General features: G+C 46.6%; 2 protein-coding genes across 6 annotated transcripts in view; one reads left to right on the forward strand and one right to left on the reverse strand.

The window, feature by feature from the left end:
* Window positions 1–9,158, forward strand: part of LOC144737435 (uncharacterized) — a 30,978-nt gene extending 21,820 nt beyond the window's left edge. For all 5 annotated transcript variants that reach the window (XM_078620134.1, XM_078620133.1, XM_078620131.1 and 2 more), the window contains 3 exons: window positions 5,423–5,851; window positions 7,396–7,668; window positions 8,388–9,158. In XM_078620134.1, the coding sequence (XP_078476260.1) occupies window positions 5,423–5,851; window positions 7,396–7,668; window positions 8,388–8,743 (1,058 nt within the window). In that variant the 3' untranslated portion in view covers window positions 8,744–9,158. The remainder of the gene's footprint in view (window positions 1–5,422; window positions 5,852–7,395; window positions 7,669–8,387) is intronic.
* The window catches only part of LOC144737442 (uncharacterized), a 38,468-nt gene continuing 16,590 nt past the window's right edge, over window positions 4,685–26,562 (reverse strand). The window contains exons 3-4 of the transcript XR_013588981.1: window positions 22,378–22,429; window positions 4,685–5,823 (exon numbers count right to left, since the gene is read on the reverse strand). The gene's annotated coding sequence lies outside the window, so the exon portion shown is untranslated. The remainder of the gene's footprint in view (window positions 5,824–22,377; window positions 22,430–26,562) is intronic.

Consider the following 26,562-nt stretch of genomic DNA (forward strand, 5'->3'; position numbering starts at 1 on the left):
CTTCCTCCCTTCTGAGTCGCACCCTTTTGACTTGTCTCACTCGCCCCTTTATCCATCCCTCGAGTAGAGGGGGTGACATCACCATTATTCCCAGACCTCAGCGTATCGTCTACTGGATCTTCAAGGGAAGGTGCGGGTGTTGTTCTGAGGCTTAGGTATTGCTCTGCATCTATTTGAAGTTGTCGATTTTCCTAAGGTGTCCTGCACTTGGTCTCAATCCTGGCATGGGCTTTCTTCTCCATGTGGGCCCCACCTCTGGGACATCTGGAACAGTGAAGACCCCATCTTTGTCACCATTATTATCTTTATCTCTCCCAGGCATGGGTGTACCGTCCGATTCTAAATCTGGGAGATCTGAGTTGGAATCTACTCTCTTGAGCCATTCCTTGGGGTTTTCACTTTGTGACTCTTCCCCTCCACAGTCCCATCCCTGCTGGGTTAGGCCTTTGCCATTCCAGGGTATTTTGTCTAAATATGCCCATCTGCTTTACACAGGTTGCATTTTAAAATAGCTTATGGGGCCCTACCTTGATTCATCACTACAAAGGAGCCATCCTCCAGCTGTCTGTTAGGCACCAGCATGTAGACTTGCCTCTTAAAAGACAGGACATGCCTCAATGCAGGATTTTTGCAGCCCAGAGGCACAGGCTATACATTGTACATGAGAGTGCCCAACTTCACTTGATGATCCCATATTTCTTTATCTGGAATGTAGGGGGGCATGTTGGTCACAATCACACATTTAAGGTGATGACTGGCTCCAAGGCGAGGTGCCAATCATTGATCGTCAGCCCCTTTTTCACAGTAGCATTTGCCATTTCCTCAGATTCCACAAAGAAAAATGCTTTCCCACTCATCTTAGGCACATTTTATCGAGGTTGCAGGAATGATGGTGGCCATCGCTTCCACGTAGACCTCTATGGGGGGGATACTTTTCTTCAAACAAAAAATTGGAGAAACTCCCAATTAAGCGGATGAAGCTGTTGTCTTTGCTGCCGTTCCTCAAATGATGCAACCCTCTATTTAAGGAACGAAACAGGAGGATCTCTCAACAAATCTGGTTGTCGCCTAATGAAGCTCGTTGTAATTATTGCCTAATCGTCGTACTCAGATTGCAAATGTTTTGTATTTGTTCTCCAGCACACCGGTGTGCTGTACTAGTGTAGTGAGTTCAAGGAGACGTAGACGACGTAGTTGGAGGCACACTTATTTTTTATAACTTTACACTCAACACAGGCCAATGTATACAACACTTGAAGGGGTAATGGCCCCTTCACCCGTCTAACAGGGAGACCCCACTAACACTAGCCCGGCTAGCCTGCTCCCAGGTCCTCCACTCGAGAGCTAGGGGAGGCTAGCTGATCCAGCTCTGGCCAAGCTAGGATCTCGGCACCCTTAGCCAACCAGACCGGCTCTTACAAGAGCATCGGCTCTGGGCTCTCGGGGCCACGCCACTGGCTTGCCCTGGTCGGTCCTTAGAAGGACAGCGAGCCAGGGGAGTCCCAGGGCCTATCTAGTCGGTCTTCACTCTTCACTGGTTAAGCTGAATACTGAACCCCGAGCCCACCGGCTCTCCGCCTTATATAGCAACTCCCCCCCGAGGGGTGGGGCCGTGGGGGACCACAGCGCCGTTACAGCCCCCCAGGGCTAACCGATGCGGACGTGGATGTAGGCACCCTTACGCGTGCGGGCGTAACCACCCCTTGTGTGTTTGTTTGTCCTCCCTTAACACCCCTACACTAGTAACACATTGCATGTTCTGTTTACGTGACAAACCTTACTATATGGCTGTTTCGGGTGATGGCGGGTTTAAAGACACATTTATATTTACTCGATCTAACCCCAAAAAAACCTATATAATGGATAAATTTGGACTTCACTACAGACATAGCATAAGATTCCCCACTCATGTCAAGGCACCTGCTGCTGTTGTGGCTGTGGTCACCTTACAGACCCTGAAGATAGTCCTTGGGTATCTGCTGCAGCTTGTGCTTAGGTTGCCATGGGTCTGATGGACATGTTACGTGTACTTAATATACTCTACAGCGACTAGCCAAATCATATGTATTCTCAAAAGCATAAAAAATGGGAAAAAATATATTTATTGTTTTAAATAAAGGTGGTATATCACGTTATACGTGTTTACCAACTTTTCTGAATACTCTCACACAAAGTTCCCTGGGAGAGAAGGGAACAAATATAATTTGTAATCTCCTGCAGTATAAGACAACAAAAAAGTATTTAATATGTTAGACCTTGCACACAAATTGAATGGCTAGACAGTGTGTGTGCAGGTGAGACTTTGAGGAAGAGGAGTATAGAAAATAATTCACAAAAGGAGCACACCGACGAAATTATTGTAACAGACAGACCTCGTGTACACACACAAACTTAAATAAGAGGATAGAATAGATACCCTGCAACAGTACACCTGTGTAGCGCCCGGCTCCCCTGTGCTCTCAGCAGCTCGTGAGGTACAGTACCAACAAAGGTCTAATCACATGGAGTATAAAAGTATTTTTACAAACGGAAAGGGAAAATACAAACGGAAGAACAATATCTTCTTTAGGTCTTTCGGTAAAGTCGCGTAGATAGAAAAATAATAACAATAAAATTATAATAATGCAAATCAAGTGAATACAAATAAGATAAAAACTATCACGACGTTTCGATCGCAACACAAAAAATCGTCATCAGGAGAAAAAAAGGAAAGCGGGGGAAAGCTGCTGAGGCAGGCTGTTTTAATGGTTTGAAATGGGTGTAGCCCAAGGGTCATGAACGAAGTGGGCGGGGCTAGTGATGTTAAAGTGAGAAATTTGCATGTAAATGTAAGATCGGAGAGCTACCTCCACGACGAGGGCGCGGAGGTGGCCATTGTATTGTGAGAGATTAGCAATGTAAGATCGCAGAGCCACCGCCACATCGAGGACACGAGCAACGGCGGCTGTGTTAGTGTGAACCTGTTAATGTTAAATCAGAGAGTCGAAAATAACTGCTAACATAGGAAGGTAGGATGGAAACATCACAGCCAGTTATGACGTAAACTGGTTAATAACGTTCTTTCAATGATTGTTCAGTTTGTACCCATCTCGGTTGAAATTGTGTCTGTCTATATATCTGGATGGCTTCATGAACGAATCTTTTTTGATAGCCAGTGGGTTTGCAGAGTACCTTAATCTTGGAGAAATCATTTAGTGTGAGTCCACTGCATTTAAACATTGATCAGCCACGGCTGAGGTATTGGTCCTACCGTGTTTCAGATCTGCCTTATGTTCACGAACACGGTCCGAGACATGTCGCTTAGTTTTCCAAATGTAACTACTGCCGCAGACAGCTTAGTTTGTAGACACCGGGGTATTGCATGTCAAATCCGCGATTTGATCCCATGTGCGAAGGATGTGATTACATCCTTCGCACATGGGATCAAATCGCGGATTTTGTGTACTGTGTTGAATCGAACCTGGATCTTGTGTTTGTTCAAAGTTTTTGAATATTTTTGGTGACCCCTGCTATGTATGGCAAGGTGATAGTTTTGGTTGGGTCCTCAGATGGTTCTTTCCCAACGGTTGTGGTGATAGCTTTACGGATTGTGCGGTCTGAATATCCATTCATCTTGAGGGCTTGGTGTACGTGCTCAAGCTCACTGGCTAGGTGGTGCTGGTCGGAGATGCTATGGGCCCTATGGTGTAGTGTTTTGATGAGGGAGTTCTTCTGGGCTGGATGGTGGTGGTAATCAGGCTTTCTATAGGAATTCGTGTGGGTGGCTTTCCTGTAGACATAGTGTCCCAACAAGCCGTTAGGTCTCTTCTCAAACAAAACATCCAGGAATGGTAGCTTACCATCCTTCTCCATTTCCATGGTGAATTTGATGGATGGGTGTATGGAATTGATGTGGTTGAAAAATTGGTTCAGTACTGGCTGACCATTGTGGCCAGATGACGGACGTGTCATCTACGTGTTTCTTCCACAAGGAAGGACGTAGGGTGGATGTCAGGATTGCATCTGTTTCAAATTTCTCCATGAAAACATTCGCTACCACTGGCGATAAGGGAGAACCCATTTGGGTACCTTCATTTTGTTTGTAGAATGTACCATTCCAGGTGAAGTAAGTGTTGGTAAGACAGTGCCTCACCAAACTTGGTACATTAGGATTCAGTCTCTGTTGGACCAAGTATTCAATGATTGCAATGGTGTCAGGCACAGGTACCTTGGTGAACAGACAGACTACATCGAAACTGACAAGCAAATCATCTGGAGATAGTGAGATGTCCTGGATTAGAGAAACCAAGTGAGCTGAATTAAGTACAGCTGAGGTGGTCTTATCCGTGAATGGAAGCAGGGTCTCAGACAGAAATCGGGCCAGTTTGTAGGTGGGAGAGTTCATGGTGGATACGATAGGACGGAGTGGAGTACCTTCTTTATGGATTTTTGGAAGGCCATAAAATCTGGGTGGTCTAGCAGCCGTAGGATTTAGAGAGAGCTGCTTGGTCGGTTCGATTAGAGAAGTCGAATTAGTGATAATATTGTCGCCTGGCCACTCCAGTGCTATGCACAACTATCTATATATCTATTTATATCTATTTTCATAATTTATCTTTCTGATTTTATTTTGGCATCGTATGATTGTTTGAATTTTTTTATTTATCCTATTTCCTTGTGTAGTGACGCAGATTGGAGACAGTAATACTTGTAGGCACTTCTTTATTTCACAAGCACCATCGGTATATATACACACACCCTACGTGGGTGTAAACTTTTATAATTAAGACCGTCTATTGTCGGCGGTACTACTTAGAACAGTTGGTAGGCTGTCTGACTAACAGCACCCCGGGATGGTGAAGATTGACCCCTTCTATGACCTTTCGTATATACTGCAGCGAGTACAGCCGTACACCGCAGTTACCCTTTTCCGCCAGCAGCCAGCGCTATACCCCTACATAAGTACGCCAAGTGCAAGGCTCTGTTCCTGGGGTGATCAGGCTTTTTCCAGTGCAGCTCACAAGCTTCGGAACATCACTTTGCCTTTGCTAATAAGACAGAATTGTGAGATATATTTAAGTCTGTATTTAAAACTCACCTCTGTAAATTCCCCTTTACTCTCTAGTTCTGGCCTTTTATCCTGGTTCTGAGTGAGTGAGAGAGTGAGTGAGTGGGTGTGTGAGGAGGTGAGTGAGTAGATGAGCGAATGAGTAGGTGAGTTGGTGAGTAAGTGAGTGGGTGAGTGAGTGGGTACATTCACCTTTAACGCCCACTAGTTTTGGCCATTTACCCTGCAGGTTCTGTTCCTGATTTTTATACATGGTGGCGCATTTGTGAGATTTATGGATAAAATAAGCCATTTTACAAAATTTTTACTATTGTTATTGTAATTGCCACACAAACTCCTCCCTACATTCCCTCTCCCGTCTCCTTGCCACTGCAGCTCGTGCCAAGGAGAAGCGCCACGCGTGCCCGCAGTGCGGCCGTTGCTTCGCCGAGTCGCGCGACCTGCGGCGCCACTCGCGCACCCACACAGGGGAGCGGCCCTACGCCTGCACTGCATGCGGCAAGGCCTTCGCGCTGCGCTCCAGCCTCACCAAGCACGCGCGCACCCACACGGGCGAGCGTCCCTATGCATGCGCCGCGTGCGGGCGCTCCTTCTCCGTGGCGTCGTCGCTCGTCAAGCACAGGCGGGTACACACGGGCGAGCGGCCCTACGTGTGCGCCGCATGCGGCCGCGCCTTCTCACAGCTTACGTCGCTCCAGAAGCATCAAGGGCGGCACTCGGCCGAGAAGCCGCATGCCTGTGCCACGTGCGGGAAGGCGTTTTCGCACCGCGCCTTCCTGCGAAAACACGAGAAGACGCACGCGGGTGAGGGCATGGACAGCGCAAACGGGCACGGTGCGAGGTTGTATTTGCTCACCAGGGTTGTGGGATCCTGGGTAACTTGTCCATTATGAGTGACAGGAGGCCAATGGTATCCACAAGGTTTGCGCGGTCCACTTATGCATAAAGCTGGCTGTGAAATGTCTGGGAGGCCCTGGCTCAATTTCAAGATGATTTTATTTGTGACTGCATGAAAAACCATGACAACTTGTTGAAATTCCAGCTCTGAGAATTAGTAATATTGGTTTGACTGCAATGCGACAAACCTCACTCATTTGCAGAGTGAGTGGGAGAGTACTGCGTATGTGGACATGAGGTCACTGAATGGGATCTCAGAGGTGGCTCTTTGATATCCATTTTTGTGGGTTCTTTAACACACGGTGACATACTACTCTGCGAGAGATCCAAATTGGTTATTTCCGTTTGGACGTGACACCAATGTTACAATGGAGATAAACATTTGTTAAAATGACAATACAAAGCACGGTATTCGATAATCAAAGACAATGTGATGCCCTGCTCAAATGAGCAGTCAGGCAGTTATCATCTCTCTACAGTCCTGGGCCAGTGGTGAAACATCTATATTTTTTATAAGAGTGGGGGCAAATCTCTCCATACGACAATCACTGTTGACTTTCCCACGAAATGGTACCAACTTTATTGAACTGACAGGGATCTTGTGCCGAGTCAATTACAAAACTAGTATTTTAACTCGCAAATGTCTTTGATTGTGAGCTGATGACAACTATTGAGGCACCCATCTGGTCGATGGGGTTATTAATCTTGTTATATTTATAGGGTGACTTAGATGAAGGCGCTTTACATAGTTCAAAATCGGTAAGAAAGAGTTATTTAGATGGCAAGGACAGTGCAAGGGCCGAGGAATGAGTGACCGTTACAGAGGGCACATGGGGTCACCAAAATGCAGGGGAGGGATGGGAAGGAGTAGAGGGGTTGATGATAGGGAAGGGAAAGAGATGAGTCAGGTTGGCATGCTTTGGGGGGCGAGGTTTCAGGATGGAAAGATGGCTGTTACACTGAAAAAAGATACAGAACGAACAATGCCATTATACGGTGTTAGGTGAGAGAGGGCAGTGGGTGTCCCCTATCTCGTAGCTTCCCCTGCTGTGTTTGCGTCTGCCATGTTCGTCTCGTCTCGCACCCATCTCGCGTGTCACATGCAACCTATAGCTGTGTGACCTATACCCGTGTTTCGATAGTTACGTTTTTACGTGCCATTTTATTGAAGGACTGTGTGTTGTCTGGGAATTATTTTATTGTTGTTTTGCTGCCTTGTCCAAGCTTGCATTTTGTATAAAAAAAAAAATCGGCAGGAATTATGTACTTATTCAATTTGTAATTATGTAGTTAATCTAGTTGTATATATACATTTTTTGTGACTTGCTTACCTTTTCGCTACTTTACACTCCTATAGCTTTTTTTATTCTTGTCGTAACTTGTTGACCCCTCCATACGATTCCTCCTCCTCCTGCAGTCTAATTGATCGAAATTTCTGATTCTGACCTCAGAGCGAGTGGCGGGGCTCGTGAAGGAGCGCCGATTTGCATGCGAGCGCTGCTGCGCTACCTTCTTCGACAACCAGAGCCGGCAGCGGCACCAGACGACGCATACCGGCGAGCGGCCCTTCGTGTGTGAGCTGTGCGGCAAGGCCTTCTCACACCACTCCACGCTGCGCAAGCACCAGAGCACTCACTCGGGTGACCGCCCACACGTCTGCGAGTTGTGCGGCAAGGCGTTCCCGCATGCCGCAAACCTGAAGCAGCATCTTAAGCGGCACACCGGTGAGCGCTCTGCTGCTGCCGCTTGCTGCTTGTTTTCCGCTTGCTTCCTGTTTTCTGATTGGTTGCTACTGCTGCTGTTGGCTGCGACTTCGGGTTCCTAGGTGCGTGGCGGTTTTGTGTTTGACTGCCGTGACATTGGCGATATCCAGATTGGTCAACAACGACGACGGCTTATATAATTTATTGGTAATGTCACAAAACATCTAAGAGTGCAGATACGCAAGTCCTCGCTTGACGCATTATGTTTACATGGCGCGTTTTCGCTATAACGCGGTTCTTCCATTCGGGAATTTTTTTCACACAACGCAGAACGTGCAAAATTATGACGTGGGCAATGGAGAAGAGGTGAGACTTAAATAAAGGAAAGAAAGAAAGTTACTGCTTCATGTACAGGGGAAATGTTGAGTCTATGTGCAGGGTTGGGTCTATGGACAATGTTGGGTCTATGGGCAGTGTTGGGTCTATGGGCAGTGTTGGGTCTTTATGTGGAGTGGAGCAAGGAGGGAGAAATATCGAATACAATATTGTCTTCAAAGATGTCCCTCAATCAGAATTTATAATAGTTTTTTCCTCCGTCTTTCGCTGTCATCTTCCTCTCTGCCAACCTCTTTGTCCCTACCTGATCATCCTATCACCACCCCCCTCATCGCACTAACCCCCCCCGTGCACGGCCCTACCTCTCCCCTCTCGTCTCGCTCCGCTCCCCCCGTCTGTGACAGAGGACAAAGACAAGCCCCACGCATGCTCCGAGTGCGGCCGACGCTTCCTGAGCGTCCGCGAGCTGGCCCAGCATGCGCGCACCCACACGGGCGAGCGGCCGCACGTCTGCACCGAGTGCGGCCGCGCATTCGCGGCGGTGTCCACACTACGCAAGCACGCGCGCACGCACACAGGCGAGCGGCCGCACGTGTGCGCGCAGTGCGGCCGCGCGTTCACCAGCAGCTCCAACCTGCGGGCGCACGCGCGCGCCCACGCCGGGCAACGCCGGCCCCAGTACGCGTGCGCCCAGTGCGGCTGCAGGTTCGCACGCGCCGGCGCCCTCCGGGAGCACCAGAGCTCGCACGTTCACACGTAGAGAGAGGGAGAGATGGGAGATGTGGATGAGGAGGTATAGAGAGAGACGGAGATGCCTAGATTAATTTGCAACTCGATTAGAAAATTACATCACTGCTGTTTTTGATAAACTAGTGCCCCTCCGAACAAGCACAAAGAGAACGGGGAAAGCGTGCAGTAACCAGCTGTCACCGGAGGCGATCGCCTCCGAAAGCAGATGCAGATGAGATTGGAGTGAAATTTTATTTCAAGACTGTCTGACTCATTGAGTCTCACAGATCGCCCTATGCTCTGCACGTCAATGAGTCGGCTCACGACTCCTTTGCTCTGGCGCGTCGTGAAGGGTATGCTGCACTGCAATCACCCATCAATTAGTAAACCCGGTTTGTGCACAGTAGTTGTGATGTTCTTCGACAATAAAATAGTGATGATCAATACGGCATTCTCCAACTTGCATTCTCCTGTCTGCCATCTGAGTTTGAGCAACCTGGAACCGATTCAAAACTTGAGACCTTGACACCAACGTCGGTGACAAAGGTGTCGATGTTCAACCCACAGCTGCAAAATGAGACATCACCGCTTGACTACATCGACACGTAGATAAAAAAAAATAATGCTCAGATGTGCTTGCACCGCTGATTGTGCGCCTCGCAAATATTTCGTTCAGTGAGGGCTGTTTCCCACACAGATTCAAAATGACACGGGTAACACTGCTCCTGAGAAATTTGGCTTGAGCCATAGTGACCCGCTAATTATTGCCAGATCTTAAATCTGAGTACGATGTCAAAGGTCATTGAGCGCCTGTGTTTGAAGCGGTTACTTCCCCATATTACTGCGATGGGCAGATTACACCCACTGCAGTCAGGATTCCGGAAGCTCCAAAGCACTGAGACAGCTTTACTAAAGATCACTGATGACCTCTAGAAGATCATGGATGACTAGTGTGCCGCAGCATTGGTTGGCATCGATCTCTCAGCCACCTTCGATACCATTGACCATGAGACACTCATTTGGTGCCTAAGGTCAAGGTTCGGTGTATCGAGTACAGCACTAGAGTCGATTGAAGCATACCAACATGGTCGATCAGTTCACCAAGCTGGGAAGCAATCATTCATCGCCTATGCCGTGCCTAGTTGGCATACCACAGGGGTCCGTCCTCGGGCCCCTCCCTATTTTCAAAATATATCTCTCCGATCGCCGATGTATCTCATCACATAACATCAAGTTCCATCAATATACTGATGATACACAATTGTACACTGCAGTGGCCGTATGGAACGCTCATCCTTCTGATATTAGGAAGCCACTGGAGTTGTGGACTTTTAAACCTAGATTGAAAATTTCTTTAGTACTGCTATTTTTGTTTTGTTTCTTCTTCCCCTGCCCTTAAATCAGCACGGTTGGCTATTTACAATACTAAATAAGTTCAACATACTTACATACTATGTGCCCTGACTTTCTTTTTGGTCACTATATTTGTATTTAATGGCAAGTTAATGAGTTACATACATAGATAGGGATGGGGGATGTGGACGAGGACATACAGAGAGATAGACGGAGACCGATAGAGAGGGATGGGAGGCTGGAAGGGGGAGCATTATGAATTAAGAGATGAGGAGAGGTTGAGAGAGAGAGAGATTTATGGGGAAATAAATATAGAAACAGTCATGTTATAAAGTTCTTTAACGTATCTTATTGGTTCTTTCGGTAAAGTCACGTAGAATGGAAATAATAAAATAATAAAGATAAAACATAATAAAATAATTCTCACGACATTTCGGCCACAACGCAAGCAGCCGTCCTCAGGTGGAGAGCAGGTCTGTCGAGTAGAGAGAGTCTGAATGACACACTCCAGGCTTGGAGCGACTATTTAAGCTGGGAAGGAGGGGGGAAGGAGGCCTTGACAAAAGAATTTGCATATCAAGAGGAATTTAGCATATTCATGGCAAATGCAGATATGCGATTAGTACTTCTTGTGAAATGCGTAGGAGGTTTGGCGGGGGGTTTAAAGTCATTATGCCCGTGCATTATGCAGGATTAGCAGCAACAAAGGGAGGAGATAGGAGTAACATTAATAAAGGGAAGGAATGTTAATAGTATGTAGCTGCAGTAACTAAACCACCACGTAAACAACTAAAGTATAAACTATATATTTTTAGATTTAAAGCTTTCTACTATGTAGTTTATATAAAGTATAAACTACATAGTATCATCAGTATACTAAATATACTCTCCAATAAGCTCAGCTACTAACAGTAAGTAATACATTACAATTCTATGTCGCAAAAAATATAATATGCTTCCAGCTAAACTTTATTCTCTTACATCACACGAGTCTACACCGTACTATATACTGCCATAGACAAACCCAACATTATTACTATACATTGTAATATTACACTATGTATTATTCTACTCACCCTAATGTATATCACACTGCTGTATATTCACTATACAATTACGATACTATATATTACTTTGTACATTGTATTAAACATTACAATTTTATGCTATTATTATACAATCCGCTATACACTGTACCATTGACCGTCGCGTGAAAGATACTAAGAGGAAGCAACGAAATATGTCATTGGGAGAGTAGGATAGGAGACTTGCAGCGGAGCAAAGAATCCATTCCCTGCGGAGAATACAAGATATATAGTCGCTCCAAGCCTGGAGTGTGTCATTCAGACTGTCTACTCTAGGAAAAAACAGCAAAGTCTTCCAGAAAAAACACAAATATTGCAGAAAAAACACCGTACACCAACGCTGTGTGCAAAAATCCCAGTGGGATGCAAGTCAAACAACCATAAGACAATTTAGATTAAAGTTATCAGGCTAACTCTGTACTACAACAAATAAACATGGCTAAACCAAAACGTTTTCAAAATCAAAAGAAAGCTATAAAAACAATGTAACAGCGATCATAGGAACTGTGTATCAAATTTAACAAAAAACGATATCCATAACATGTATGACTAAACTTTGCAGCCATAGCTGGCTGCATGAGTCACTCCATAACAGCAGGAGTATCAGGAGCAGTATCAAAACTTTTCAATACACCTTTAAAGATCAGCACACTATAATCAAAACTCAAGATCATACTTTGCAGTGGACATCCGGAACGATACATTTGATTTCAGGCCATTCTGATTAGCAGTGGCAGCTAGGGGTGTACAACTCCTCTAGAGCAGTTTTGAGCGAAGATCTCACAGGTAATGATCCAAGTTGCAGTTTATTGGCGATAGCATTCCAGACCCTGGGGGCATCAATAGAAAAGGTCCTTCCTCCAGTATTTGTACGGCAATAAGGAATGTGAAGCTGGAAAATGAGCGAAGACCTTAGGTGACATTTGTTCTTCGAAACAGTAAGGAGATCCAGCAGGTAGGCTGCTGTTTTTTTGTAAGTACATCGTGAATAAATAAGATCTGATGCACAAGCTGCCGATCATTAAGAGAAGTTAAGTTTGACCCAATGTGGTGGGTCCTATATGGGCAGTTCAGTGCAAATCTTAAGGCCGAGTGATAAATTGAGTCAAGCTTCTTCAGTATAGTACTGGGGGCTGATTTATATATGATGTCACAGTAATCAAGTAGAGGCAGTACAGTAGCTTTTATCAATTCCAAGCGGAACATACGGGGGAAGCAGTGCTTGTGTCGACAGAAAACCAATTTTTTATTATGCCTTTTTACCAATATAATTAATGTGATCTTGAAAATTAAGTTTTGAATCAAATATGACCCCAATATACTTATAGATCTTGACTTGCTCTATTTGATAATTATTTAAGGAATGTAATTGGGGGGAAATAACTTCCTGCTTTAGTCCTGGTGAGACTCATAGCACCTTGGTTTTGGAGGTATTCAAGACTATTTTAAGAGCAACTAGCTGATGTTGTAGTTTGTTGAAATCACCCTGGAGCTTAGCAATCACGTCATCTGAAGAGCGGCCAGCAGTAATCAGTATCGTGTCATCTGCAAACAGATTTACCCTGGAATGATCCAGGTCAGTGCCCAAGTCATTGACATAAAGAGAGAACAAGAGGGGGCCGAGGATGGAACCCTGTGGAACCCATTTTGTTATCTTAACACTGTTTGACCTCCAACCATCTATGAATACAGTTTGGGTGCAAGAAGAGAGGTAATTGTTTAACCATTCTACTGCGTGTTTGGAGAAACGGAGGCAACTTAGTTTACTAAGCAGGGTGTTGTGGTCGACTGTATCAAAGGCTTTGGACAAGTCAAGAAAAAGAATAGGGCAGTGCTGCTTATTATCAAGGCTACTGTAAATGTGATTCAGAGAGTATAATGCAGCAGATGTGGTGTTGTATTTTTTTCGGAACCCAGATTGGTTTCGATGTAATACATTGTTGTTGGACAGGAAACTTATAATTTGGTAGTAAAAATTTTTTCCAAAAATGTTCATCAATGGGGACAAAATTGAGATAGGTCGGTAGTTATTTGGATCATCTTGAGGGCCCCCTTTGTGAAGTGAACGAACATATTAATGTTTCCATTCTAGAGGTACTGATGCTTCTTTGATGGACAGATTGAAAATATGGGCTATAGGTTTGTTTCTTAGATTACCAATAGTTTGCAGAGCAAAGACGGAAATACTCTCCGCTCCGGTAGAGGAGGACCCTTTGAGGTAGAACAGTTGTTTCAGAACATTACTTTCGTGGATAGGCTGGAAACTAAATTCGTTTAATGTTTGGACAGGGGTGTAGGAAATTGCATGAGCAGGGGTGACTCCCAGCTTCAGAAAAATTAAGGTTAAAATTGTCGACATAAAAAGTGGCATGAGACCACCCAAATAAAAAAAAACTAACTCGTTCAAGAGTTTGGAGGTAAATGGCACAAAGTGTGCAGGGAAAAGTGAACATTCAAGCTCACGACATGAGCAAAAGTGCAGAGAACAATAACGACAATACAGCAAGTCATCGTTTAACACGGTAGGAGTAGATGCGTTCCGGAAAGTTCTGCATTACGCGAAAAACACGTTCAGCGAAAACAATTTTTCCATAAATAATGTAATAACGATAAAGTTTGGTAAGTTATGATGTACTTCGCACACCGCACATTAAGAAGGCAGGACAAATAACTGAGTGCCACCGCGTTGCTGAATAATTCTGTGTGCTGTATCACTGTACCACTCAGCTGCGCAGCTCAAGAAAGTATTCTGTCGTCGACCACTCAGAAACTGCGTTATAATGGTGCACATTCTGTGTTAATATGGGCTCGTTCCACATTGTGCTAAACGTGTTGCCGTGTTCCCTAATGAAAGAACTGCATTTTTGTGAAAATGCGTGTGACCACTTAAGCGAGGACTTGCCGTACACGCAGATCATGTGCTGTGACGAGATTCAGTGTTATGGAGTGAAGACATCTTCTTGGTTCTTTCGGTAAAGTCACGTAGAAGGGAAGTAATAAAATAATAAAAATAAAACATAATAAAACAATTCTCACGACGTTTCGGCCACAACGCAAGCAGCCGTCCTCAGGCGAAGAATGAGAACATTATCAAGCTAGGAGCTTATATAGGTGTAGCGAGGAGGAGCGCCTTAACAAAAGAATGTGCATATGAAGAGGAATTTAGCATACCAATGGACAATGCGTAGGGGGTGGGCGGAGGGGTTTTAAAGTCCCATTATGCCCATGCATTATGCAGGATCAACAGCACCACGGGGGGGCGCAAGAACAGCGTTAATAAAGGACAGGAATGTTAGTGATATGTAGCTGCATTTACCAAACAACCACGTAGAAAACCGAAGTGAAAACTACATAAAAAAAAAACTAAAATATAAACTGATACTTACTATACTCTACAATAAGCTGAGTTACTAACAACAAATAATAAAATTACAATTCTACGTCGTAAGAAGTATATAATATACTTCCATCTAAACTTTATTCTCTTAGCATATACAGTACTATATACTGCCATAGATAAACCCAACATTAAATTATATACTGTATTGCTGTAAACTTTATACATTTTAATATAACACTATGTATTATTCAACTCACCCTAATGTGTATCGAAATGGTTTATTACGTCCTTCCAATGATTGCTAAGCCTGAATCCATCTTCTCGGTTAAAATTGTCTCTGTGTTTGTATATGTGGATCGCCTCATGAACGAATCTCTCATGATAGCCAGATGGCTTGCAGAGAACCTCCGTCTTGGAGAAGTCAATGTCATGTGAGCCCACTGAGTTGTAACAGTGGTCTGCCACGGCTGAGGTGTTTGTCCTACCGTGTTTTAGATCAGCTTTATGTTCACGAATGCGGTCTGAGACGTGTCGTTTGGTTTCCCCAATGTAACTGCTACCACAGAGGCAACTTAGTTTGTAGACGCCAGGGTACTGTATGTCTGGAATCACATCTTTTACAGATGGTACCAGATCACGGATTTTATGTACTGTGTTGAATCGGACCTGGATCTTGTGTTTAATCAGGATTTTGGAGATCTTTTTTGTGACCCCAGCAATGTAGGGTAAGGTGATGGTCTTGAAAGGCTCCTCAACAGGATCTTTCTTGATGGTTGGAGTGATGGCTTTGCGGATTGTGTAGTCGGAGTAACCATTAGCCTTAAGAGCTTGGCGTACGTGTTTGAGTTCACTGGAAATGTGTTCATGGTCGGAGATGCATTGGGCTCTATGATATAGAGTCTTGATGAGGGAATTCTTCTGGGATGGATGGTGGTGGGAATCCGGTTTTAGATAAGCATCCGTGTGGGTGGCTTTCCTGTAGACAGAGTGGCTCATTGAACCATCAGGTCTCCTTTTGATTAGGACATCCAAAAAGGGTAGCTTGCCATCATTTTCGACTTCCATGGTGAATCTGATGGCTGGGTGTATGGACTACACAATCCGCAAAGCCATCACTCCAACCATCAAGAAAGATCCTGTTGAGGAGCCTTTCAAGACCATCACCTTACCCTACATTGCTGGGGTCACAAAAAAGATCTCCAAAATCCTGATTAAACACAAGATCCAGGTCCGATTCAACACAGTACATAAAATCCGTGATCTGGTACCATCTGTAAAAGATGTGATTCCAGACATACAGTACCCTGGCGTCTACAAACTAAGTTGCCTCTGTGGTAGCAGTTACATTGGGGAAACCAAACGACATGTCTCAGACCGCATTCGTGAACATAAAGCTGATCTAAAACACGGTAGGACAAACACCTCAGCCGTGGCAGACCACTGTTACAACTCAGTGGGCTCACATGACATTGACTTCTCCAAGACGGAGGTTCTCTGCAAGCCATCTGGCTATCATGAGAGATTCGTTCATGAGGCGATCCACATATACAAACACAGAGACAATTTTAACCGAGAAGATGGATTCAGGCTTAGCAATCATTGGAAGGACGTAATAAACCATTTCGATACACATTAGGGTGAGTTGAATAATACATAGTGTTATATTAAAATGTATAAAGTTTACAGCAATACAGTATATAATTTAATGTTGGGTTTATCTATGGCAGTATATAGTACTGTATATGCTAAGAGAATAAAGTTTAGATGGAAGTATATTATATACTTCTTACGACGTAGAATTGTAATTTTATTATTTGTTGTTAGTAACTCAGCTTATTGTAGAGTATAGTAAGTATCAGTTTATATTTTAGTTTTTTTTATGTAGTTTTCACTTCGGTTTTCTACGTGGTTGTTTGGTAAATGCAGCTACATATCACTAACATTCCTGTCCTTTATTAACGCTGTTCTTGCGCCCCCCCGTGGTGCTGTTGATCCTGCATAATGCATGGGCATAATGGGACTTTTAAACCCCTCCGCCCACCCCCTACGCATTGTCCATTGGTATGCTAAATTCCTCTTCATATGCACATTCTTTTGTTAAGGCGCTCCTCCTCGCTACACCTATATAAGCTCCTAGCTTGATAATGTTCTCATTCTTCGCCTGAGGACGGCTGCTTGCGTTGTGGCCGAAACGTCGTGAGAATTGTTTTATTATGTTTTATTTTTATTATTTTATTACTTCCCTTCTACGTGACTTTACCGAAAGAACCAAGAAGATGAATCCCTGCAGTCACGAAAGCTTTAAATCGGAGTGAAGACAATTTAAATAAGCGACATTTAACAATAAAATAATTAAAACAATTCAGCCCGGGATTGCAACATTTATTGTAATCCCCGGGTTGAATTACAGGCCTCGCGGTTAAAGACATTGCTATGGCTGTATCGTTTCCATGTGTATGCACAGGCATCAATATCAGTAATCCAGATGAGTGGCACAGTGGTCAGCACGTGTGAATCGATCGAGGCTCACAAATTCAAATCCTGGAGTCCACTCAGCCCATTATCAGCAAGGGCAGCAAGGGCAGCAAAACCACCACCATCATGATCGTATCACCATCATAACCATCTTGTCCAACATACACCCTCATTATCTTTAGCAGAAGCTGTACCAGCATCACGAGCATCGTCAACATCTACAATTACCATTTTGGCTACAAGAACATTATCAGCCCGGTCGAAATCACATTCGTCACCATCGAAATAAATATCAGCATCATGACGACCATCATCATCATCACTGCCATATTTATCATGGCCACAATCGCCATCACCGGCACCATCATCACCATGGTCACACTCGCCTGCTGGGTTAAGAGAACGAGTAGCAGCAAAGCCTTCACACATTTTCAGTGGTTGCACTCTGGACACCCGCATCCTCGCTGTAGTAATGGGGAATTTGCACCAACGATGAAGTTGGGAAAACTCGCTCATGATGATGGCATTTATAATGCACCAGATTTTTCAAACAAGTCAGCAACTCAATGGCTCGGAGCCAAGCCCAAGGCTGCTCGAAAGTCTGACCAAACAGGCCTTTAGATGTTTCTTGAAAATCAGAGTGCATTTGATGTTGCGGATATGCAAAGAGTGCGTTCCACACCGAGGGGGCGACAGCAGAGGACCGAAGTGAGGCTGTAACAGTTTGAGACTTTGGTCTCCGAAGCAGATTTTGAGTGATGCTGCATAGGGTTCTACCATGAGCTTCAATGCAAGGTGAGAGTAGTGAGGCGAGGTATGGTGGGGAACCGGCGGTGAAGGCGCGATGACAAAGGCAGGCGATTTCATCATTTGTCCTGCTGGCGAAAGGTAGCTCATGAAGAGTATGGAGAGTGGTGGCTGAGTCGATTTGTAGATGGGCACCAAGAATTACATGAGCAAGGTTCTGTAACCTTTGCAATTTGAGGATGTTGTTTGATGATGACTTGGAGAGAATGGCATACCAGTAGTCGAGGTGAAACCCGACTATACTGCATGCGAGGGTGTTGGCAATGTCGATGGTAATGAATAGGTGACAAAGAGCCTTGCGATCATAGTTGCAAGTTTTGATTATGTAGTTGAAGTGAATATCCAGAGACAAGGTGGATTCCAGAGTAACACGAAGGAATCTGATGCGGTCTGTAAAGGGAATGATGGTGCTGGCAATTGTGATGTTGCGGGAAGAGAGGGTGACAAGCCATTGTCAGGTGCCAATGAGTGGCTTCAGATTTGGCTGCAATTAAAAAATGAGCATGTGACCAGAACCAGTGCTGCAAGGCTGTTGTGCCCTCCTTGAGCATTAGTGGGGTTTATTGATGTGTATACAAGAATGGTATCAGCATAGGAGTGGTATTTAATGTCTAAGCTATAAATAAGTTGGCTGATAGGGAATGTGTAGACGGAAACAATTGTAGTCCAGGGGACCCCGCACGAGTGCTTTGGGATAGTGGATGTGGATTCCCCTAATTTAACAGAGGAGGTCCTCCCGACCAAATAGGATGAGACCTATTTTCGCATTAATCCTCTGATTCCAAAGTCGGACTCCAAGAAGAATCGTAATCTCTACGTAATTAACAGCATCAAAAGCTGATGAAATGTCCAGACCAATTAGAGCCGTGATTGCACCGGAGTCAACGATTAAAATAATGTCGTCGAAGACTCTGGTAATTGCAGTCTCTGGAGTAAGTTGCACAGTAGGTTTAATGATAGGGACAAAAGTTTGGGGAAAAGGTAATGTGAATATTAAGTTGAGCAAGAGCAAGACGCTCAATGGGTTTAGAAATGGTGGAGAGGTCAGTAATTGGCCGGTAACTGGCAGGGTTGTCAGTATCTAATCCGGATGTCTTAAGACGTGGTGGAGCTTGTCCTATTTTAGAAGATGGTGGGAAGCACCCAGCTGAAAATGAAGCATTGAGGATGTGCGCAATCGTAGGAGCGATTTCGGTGGAGCCTTTTTTAAAGAGTGGCCCAGAAACGATGTCAATAAGAGAAGGCAAGGAACCCAGTGTCTGCCTGGATGGAGGAGGTCAGTAAGAGTTTTTCAGAGGTGTTTAGGATTGTTAGAAGCGGCTATTATTCGTGATTTGATATGGGCGAACCATGAGGCATGCAAGGATCCATTTCTTTCCAGGCAACTAATGGATCCACCCCCAACGTCTCGTGTATCGCTTAGCATGAATGGCTTCTGTAAAGTGATTTAATTAAAGCAAGAACATAATTCCGTGATACAGGGGAAAATATAAATAAGAAAGTAAGGGGAGCATGAGAAATAGGAGCTGGGAAACCAAGGGAATTAGAAGAGTAGGAATTCAAAGAAGCAGTGATGGCGCTAGTAATCAGTGCTAGTTTTAAAAATAAGTGCTGAACGAAGTGGCGAGTGTTGATGCAGCAAGTGAGTCACTCAAAGCAGGAACCCAGTGTCTGCCTGGGTGGAGGAGGTCAGTAAGAGTTTTTCAGAGGTGTTTATGATTGTTAAAAGCGGCTATTATTCGTGATTTGATATGGGCGGACCATGAGGCAAGCATCCATTTATTTCCAGGCAACTAATGGATCCACTCCCAACGTCTCGTGTATCGCTTAGCATGAATGGCTTCTATGGTTTGTCAACAGTTATCATGGGAAGATGTGCGTTTGATATTCGATTCTGACGGAGCGAGTTTACCTAGCATCGTGGTGAGATTTACTTCCAGCTGGCAGGCACATGTGGCAGGATCAGAGGATGGGGAAAGAATAGAAGTATTGAGAGTAAGTGCCGTAAAGTGGAGAAATGTATGCCTTGGAAGTAATGTGAAAAGAAAGTAATTTAGATAGCGCATGGTCTGAGAGTTTTTAATGATGTGAGAATGAGATAGTGATCTGAGAACTAATTTGTACCGACCCAGATAAGGATGTGTGATTGTCGGTGTCAGGCTCAATGATCAGATGAAGTGTACTCAGACTCCCTGATGAGGATACTCGAGTTGGACCAATATTTACAGTTATAAGGCTGTGGCTCGCTAACATAGCTTCAAGGTGATTGTCGACGGTTCCTGCGGTCTGGCCGAGGTAAGTTAGGTTCGTCACCTAGAATCAGTCGATACGAAACAAGAGGAAGTAGGTACAGAACATTTGAGAGGTCGTTCGAGAAATTTGTCATACTGTCGTCAGGAGGGTGGGAAATGAGATAGTGAAAAGCCAAAAGAGTAAGCGGTGGAGACAGAGTGACTGAAACTCAAATGTCGAGGGAGAATACAGAATTTGAAGTGTCTTCATCGTGAGGTTTGAATAATAAACTACGGCGAGACCACCACCATGGTGAGTTGACCCACCTGGAGTATGAAGAACACTCAAGCCAATAGACGTGACCTCAAAGATGATTGCGGGTGGAAGATCATCCCTTGACCAGGTTTCGGACAGGAGGAGTAGATCAATGTTATGATCATGTATGATATGAATCAGAGCTGATTTGTTAGTAAAAGAATGGGAGTTTAAAATAGAAAGGGAGGTATTAGGTGAAGATATGGAGAGCTTGGAGAGAGATTGAGAGGAGAATTGAGAACTTTTCACGAGTCAGGGATCAGTGCGCGTAGTGCAGCCTTTGCCTCCTCGACAGCCACGAGGGCGAACGCACCAGCGGACACATTTTTGATGTCCACGAAGGAGGGTGGTAAGAAGTGGTCGGGATACATTCGTGGAATAGAATGAAGCAGGACGGCGAAGGTCCAACAAAAGGGCACTGGGAACGATGGAAGCACCTAAGTTGTGCATTCTCATGGTACGTGAAGGTTTATGAGTCCTTATTGGAAACTCGCAGGGTGAGGATGGATGCTGGACGAGCTCTTAAGACAGCAGTTTCATAATGGCCTTGTCGGGGGACATTCACCCAGAAAAGTCGAATCGCTATTCCATGTACCCAGCGCTAAACTTGAGAAGTACTATTCCTCGGCCAGTTTTAAACACATCCACACTACCTACAGGATGCATCTGTGCTATAACAATCAGGAGTTTAACCGTGAGCTAGTTTATATAATGTGTGTATGTCCACCGTGTATATTTTAAAAAATGCATTATATTTGTAAACATGTTTTTAAGTGCCAGCCATTGTGTGTGTGGATGTGGGGAGCGGTAGTGCAACGGTTAGCGTACTGTGCTATGGACCCGAGTTCGATTCCCGCTCACGGCCAACACCAGTGACGATTATCTGAACCGGTCCTGGGCCTCATCCCCTAGGTCGACTCAACCACAAATTAGTACCCAGTGCAGTGTGTAAACATCGCCACTGGGGAGACAAAGGCAATCGAGGCTGGTGCTGGCCACCGACCCCCTCGTATGCCGCCCCAGCCTTCATAAATGCTCACTAACAGCACTTGCCCTGAGTCTGTTAAGCCGAAACGGGAGATCTTTGTCTTTTGTACGTGGTCATTTGTCTAAGGCTATACTATACACATACATCATACACAAACAAAAGACAAAGTTCCCCTGTATACCCTTAGCAAGTGCTATTAGCAAGTAGCACCGATAAAGGCTGACACGACACGATGGGGTAGGTGGCCAGTTCCACGCCGGGCTGCCTTTATCTCCCTAATGGCGATATTTAAACACTGTACCAGGTACTCATTTGAGGCTGGGTTGACCTAGGAGAGGCATAGACACGGTTGAAATCCGTGAGCAGGAAGCAAACCTGGATCTCTGCTGGGTTCATAGCGCATCGTGTTAACCGCTGCACCTCCGCTCCCAACACAAACACACCCATTACATGTGGTTGGTTGAATGAGCCAGATTAGTCTCCACCTGAATGAATCCACGGGGGGTCCTCGTCTCCTCAATGTTGCGGATTCTGCTCAGTGCTTCTGTCAGTCAGGCCGCCCACAGTCGCCCTAATCTTCTCAGTCTCTTGCCGGATCCCCTCAGGGCCAACTCCTTGTCCTGGGAGATCAGGAGGCGCCAAAGGAATTTGCCGTAGCTGTCGCTCAGCCTGTACTTTGTCTGTTCTGCTACTGCCTATGGTGGCGGCGAGGAGCATTGCAGTTGCTCTCAAACTCATTGAGTCATTACACATCTAGTGGAGTGTCCTTGATATTAGTTATCCAGCTGCCCGATATGCATCGTCGCCCATGGGTTCCACTTTGTTTCCCGCCTATTTTCATTCAAACCCTTTTCTCAAACCACTTCAAAAGCCTGCCTCATGACCAATCCATGTGGAGGCCTCTTTCCACCAATCAGAGACCTTGGTTTATCTTAGAATAGCTGTGAGGCTGCACATTGCCTTGGGGTTATTTTTTGGTCATTACAGTACATCCCCCCTCCCCCACTTTGAAAAAGCAGTCCATTGTCAGCACCATTGTGTGCATTTTTCATGGGTTATTGTCGCCTCACCCGAATCCGCTGCAGGGTCTCCCTCTGAAAGCGTCCTGGGTCACACTCGGCTCTGTGGGCGGCACAGGGTCATGCACTTGTGATCCAGGTGCCTTTGGCGGCCGTAGCGGCTCGTCAGACACCCCAAACTCCGGCGAAACAGGGCATGGGGATGAGATGCTCAGGTGATGATGGGAATATGGTTTCAGGCACGACGGGTGAATGCACCAACGGCGACGTCCCGATTGTACATGTACACATTGTGGCCGCTCTACTTCAATTATCTCAACAAGGCTCAGCTAAGGTCGATGCAATATAGGCGAGGTATGTAGCTGGACATCTGGAAAATGCAGCCACACCTTATCGCCAACTGACCATGGAAGATTGAGATTCCGTAGCGTTTTGTGTCGTTCAATTGCGGCCTGGGCATTCGAGGTGTTTGCCATTTCCGCTGTCCGTGCCTCATGTAGTCAGTCCAGCATGACCTGCAAGGACACCGGCTGACCAGACACACCCTTGGGAGTGTTTCGCAGCTGTGTCTTAATGGGAGATTCATGCTCCCTGCCATACATGAGGTAAAAGGGGGAAAACTCTGTGGAAGCATGTGGCGCCAATCTATATGCTGCCAAGACCCCTGGAATGTGAAGATCCCAGTCGGTTTGCGTCTCATTAACGACTTGGCAGAGCATTGCTATCAGGGTCCTGTTCAACCGTTCGACCATACCATCCACTTAGGGGTGGTATGGGGGAAGTACGCACTTTCTTTGTACCCAGTGCATCGCATACTTCTTTTAGGAGTTTATATGAAAAATGTTGTCCCTGATCAGTGACGAGCTGTTCAGGAAGGCATTTGTCCATTCCTTATCCATGACAATGTGTCGGCATTTCCATGTTCTAGGCCTATTCAATGTACAATTGTGTACACGTATTCCTGCAATTTCTCTAGCCAGCACGTCCGTGTCCAAGATGAAGGCCAGGGAGAAATCTGGGTATGCTAAGGGCGGAGCATCCGTGAGCTGATTGCGCAGCTTGACAAAGGCCGTTTCTTTGTCTATCCCCCAATGATATATTTTTTTGGCTGTTAACGCGTGCAGGGGCTTCAGGATTGTGGCAAAATTCTGGATGAAACGTTGACAAAACTGCACATCACCCACAGACTTGGGGATTGGCCAATTCCGCAGACATGTAGTTTTCTCGGGATCCTGCACCCCCGCGCAATGTAGCCAGGCCGGCCATAGCAATGGCAAGTGATGGCTGTGTCTCCCCTCATGGCCCGCAACCTCGGGGATGCTGCCCCATCCACCCGCGGACCGACGCCACCACCTCATCTCGTGGGTCTCTACAGCCCTCTATTGTTGCTATGACGAGTGGGCCCCCGCCGGCAGTGCTCCTCGCTCTGCAACCCCAGCAAGAGGTGCAGCCGACCCATGCTACAATACTGTTCTACAGTGCTGACAAAAAGTTGCTGAACCCCAATGATAATTATGGAAAATCCATAGTTTTACCATGATAGCCTTCTTGAATCAAAACGGGTCTTTTCTTAAATATCCAATATGGAATATATTCACCAATTCCATGTCTTTTGGAACAAAATTATGTACGAATTAAATAAACAATGAGTAATTAAGGTTCAGTGTACGTGAAAAAGTAAGTGAATCCCTTGTTTCATTAGCTCAGTTAAGGGCATAATTAGAATCAGGTGTTTAAATCATTAATAACTATACTTAGCTAATGCAGTAACCCCACTGTCAAACCCAGGAAACATACGACCTCCATCTTATTGCCTTTTAACTGTCCCAGTAACAATGTGGTGCCACAGCGACGGGGCCGCTCTGCCGAGCCAGGGAGCCGCCCGGCTTCCCCCACCGCACTGCCCCCCATCACCCCCCCCACATAAGCACACACCCGCACGCATTCCCCCCCCCCCCCCCCATAGAGCTGGAAGGGAAGGTCACCTGATCGACCGGTTTTTATCCGAGAAACCCTTATCGGGATTAACTCTCACGGTTTCCGGCGATCAGGGAATTGGATGACCTCCCCCATGCTACGTGGCACCGCGGCGCTGCGGCCGGCCTTAATATGGTGTGGTCGCGGCGTGGGGCATTCGGCCACCGCGGTTGAGGCGCATTTCCCCCCACACACGCGAGTATCGACGGGGCAGGCAGAGGGAATAAGCATTGTGATGGAGGAGCATCATTAGAAAACACGCAGTGCATCTGAACTGCATAATCAGGCACCCCCGCACAGGCAGCGGAGGGACGGCATAATTACGCTCGGGCACGCAGGCACCATTATTAGGGGAGTTAAAGGATAAGGCTATTAGTATGAATAACCTGGAGAGCGGGGTCACGCAGGCAGCCGTGCACCAATTCCCACGGCGCACCTTTGTAATGGACGCCGCCGCATGAACCTCGATGATGGGGGCCTGCGTGAGAAAGGGATTAATTAGGATTTACGCCGCTCACTGATTAGCAGATCAAAAGCGCCCGGAACCGCCGTGCGCGGGCTCGAGGTGCACGAGCCCATTGTTCAGCGCAGCATCCCTTTGAGGTAGGGAGAATAAATAGGGGGGGCGCAAGGGGGAAGGGGCTCTCTTCTCTCCAGGCCAGCGGACCAGCAGCAGCTCCAGCCAGCGACCCGGACGTCCGTGCGACGTATCGAGGTACCTCCGCGGGCGCCAAACAGTGAGTGGGGAGGTGAAGTAGGATAATAGCCGATAAATAGGGAATAGGTACCGGTTTAGTGGAATAGGCCAGCCTCGTCGACTCACTGATTCAACATTAGTTACCAGGTAATAAATCATTAATAGCGAAGCGTGGTCTCGCGTGATCTTGTCGTGCAGTGTGAGCGCGTGGGGAAGCGTGTGTACGCAGTGGTTCTGTAGTGCTGCGGCTCGCCTCGGGGGAGCGCTGCGCAGAGCGGTGCGCGTGTGGGTGCGCGTGTGTTCACTACGTATATGATACGGGGGTGCGATCACAACGTGAGTGCTCCGTGTTGAGTGAGTGCCGCGCAGAGCTGTGTGTGGGTGTGCGCGTACGTAATTAGCCATGCCGACTACGCGGACCCGCGGTGGAGGGGAATCCTCGGGCGATGGCTCCCACACCACGGGTGAGGAACCTAGCAGCGGGGGGGCGATTGATGATGCTAGCCCGGCCGTTAGCATTATCGAGGGAGGGATCTCGGGGGCTAGCGACCCCTACAAATTAATGTCGGAAGCGGTACGGACCCCCGCGTTACCTCACGCTAAAATAAGACTAATATTTACCGGCCGGGGGGCCCCTTCGTGGAAGGCATTCGCCCGCAATCTCTTAGCGGCCAAGGAAATTAATGGATGGACGGACGCGCAGGCAGTACGTCAACTTAATATGAATCTTGATGGGCGGGCAGCCGATTTTGTAGAAGCGTTACCCGCGAGCGCACAGACACAGCTAGAGGAGCTGATGCGCCGACTCGATCAGCGTTTTGGCACGCGTGACGAGGAGGAAGCAAAATCGGCCTTAGAGGCGCGCCGTCGCCAACCTGGCGAAGATCTACGTGATTACGCCGAGGATGTGCGCGAGTTAACAAAGATCGCACGCCCGGGGTACGCAACTGATGTTATTGAGGAACTGGCCGCCGAGAAAATCCAGCGGTACCTGTCTCGCACGGCGTGGTGGCAGCCAGACGTGAGCTGCCCACGTCTTCCCTTTAACGCCCTTGTCGAGCGCGCACGTAAGTGTGAAAGAATTCACAGCGAACGCGCGCAGCTCCGGGGGCTGGGAAGAGAGCGCGCCATTGCGAGCCTGCTCTCGGAAGACGAGGAGGAGGAACAGGAGCTCGCGAGGATGGTAAGGGGCCGGGAAAGAGAGCCTCCAGTGTCCCGCGAGACAACCCCGGGATGGGTTGCCGGTATACAAACGGGTATAAAGGATGTCTCCGGCCAGGTAACCCAGATAGACAACAAGGTAAACCAAGTAGGTGAGAGGGTAACCCAGGTACGCGAGGAAGCAAATAAAAATATGAAGACCCTCCAGTCTGAGATGGGTGAACTACGCTCGACAGTAGGGGGACTAGCCGGGAGGGTGTCCCAATTAGAGTCCGATTTGGGACAACTGCATACTGGGGGAGGGAGAGGGAGTGGACAGAGAGCCCACTACGGAGCCGCCACCCCTCCCCGGGCGTGTTATGTGTGCGATCGGCGAGGGCATCTCAGGAGGGACTGTCCTC

This window comes from Lampetra planeri, chromosome 69 (assembly GCF_965212315.1).
Source record: "Lampetra planeri chromosome 69, kcLamPlan1.2.h2, whole genome shotgun sequence".
NCBI lineage: Eukaryota > Metazoa > Chordata > Hyperoartia > Petromyzontiformes > Petromyzontidae > Lampetra > Lampetra planeri.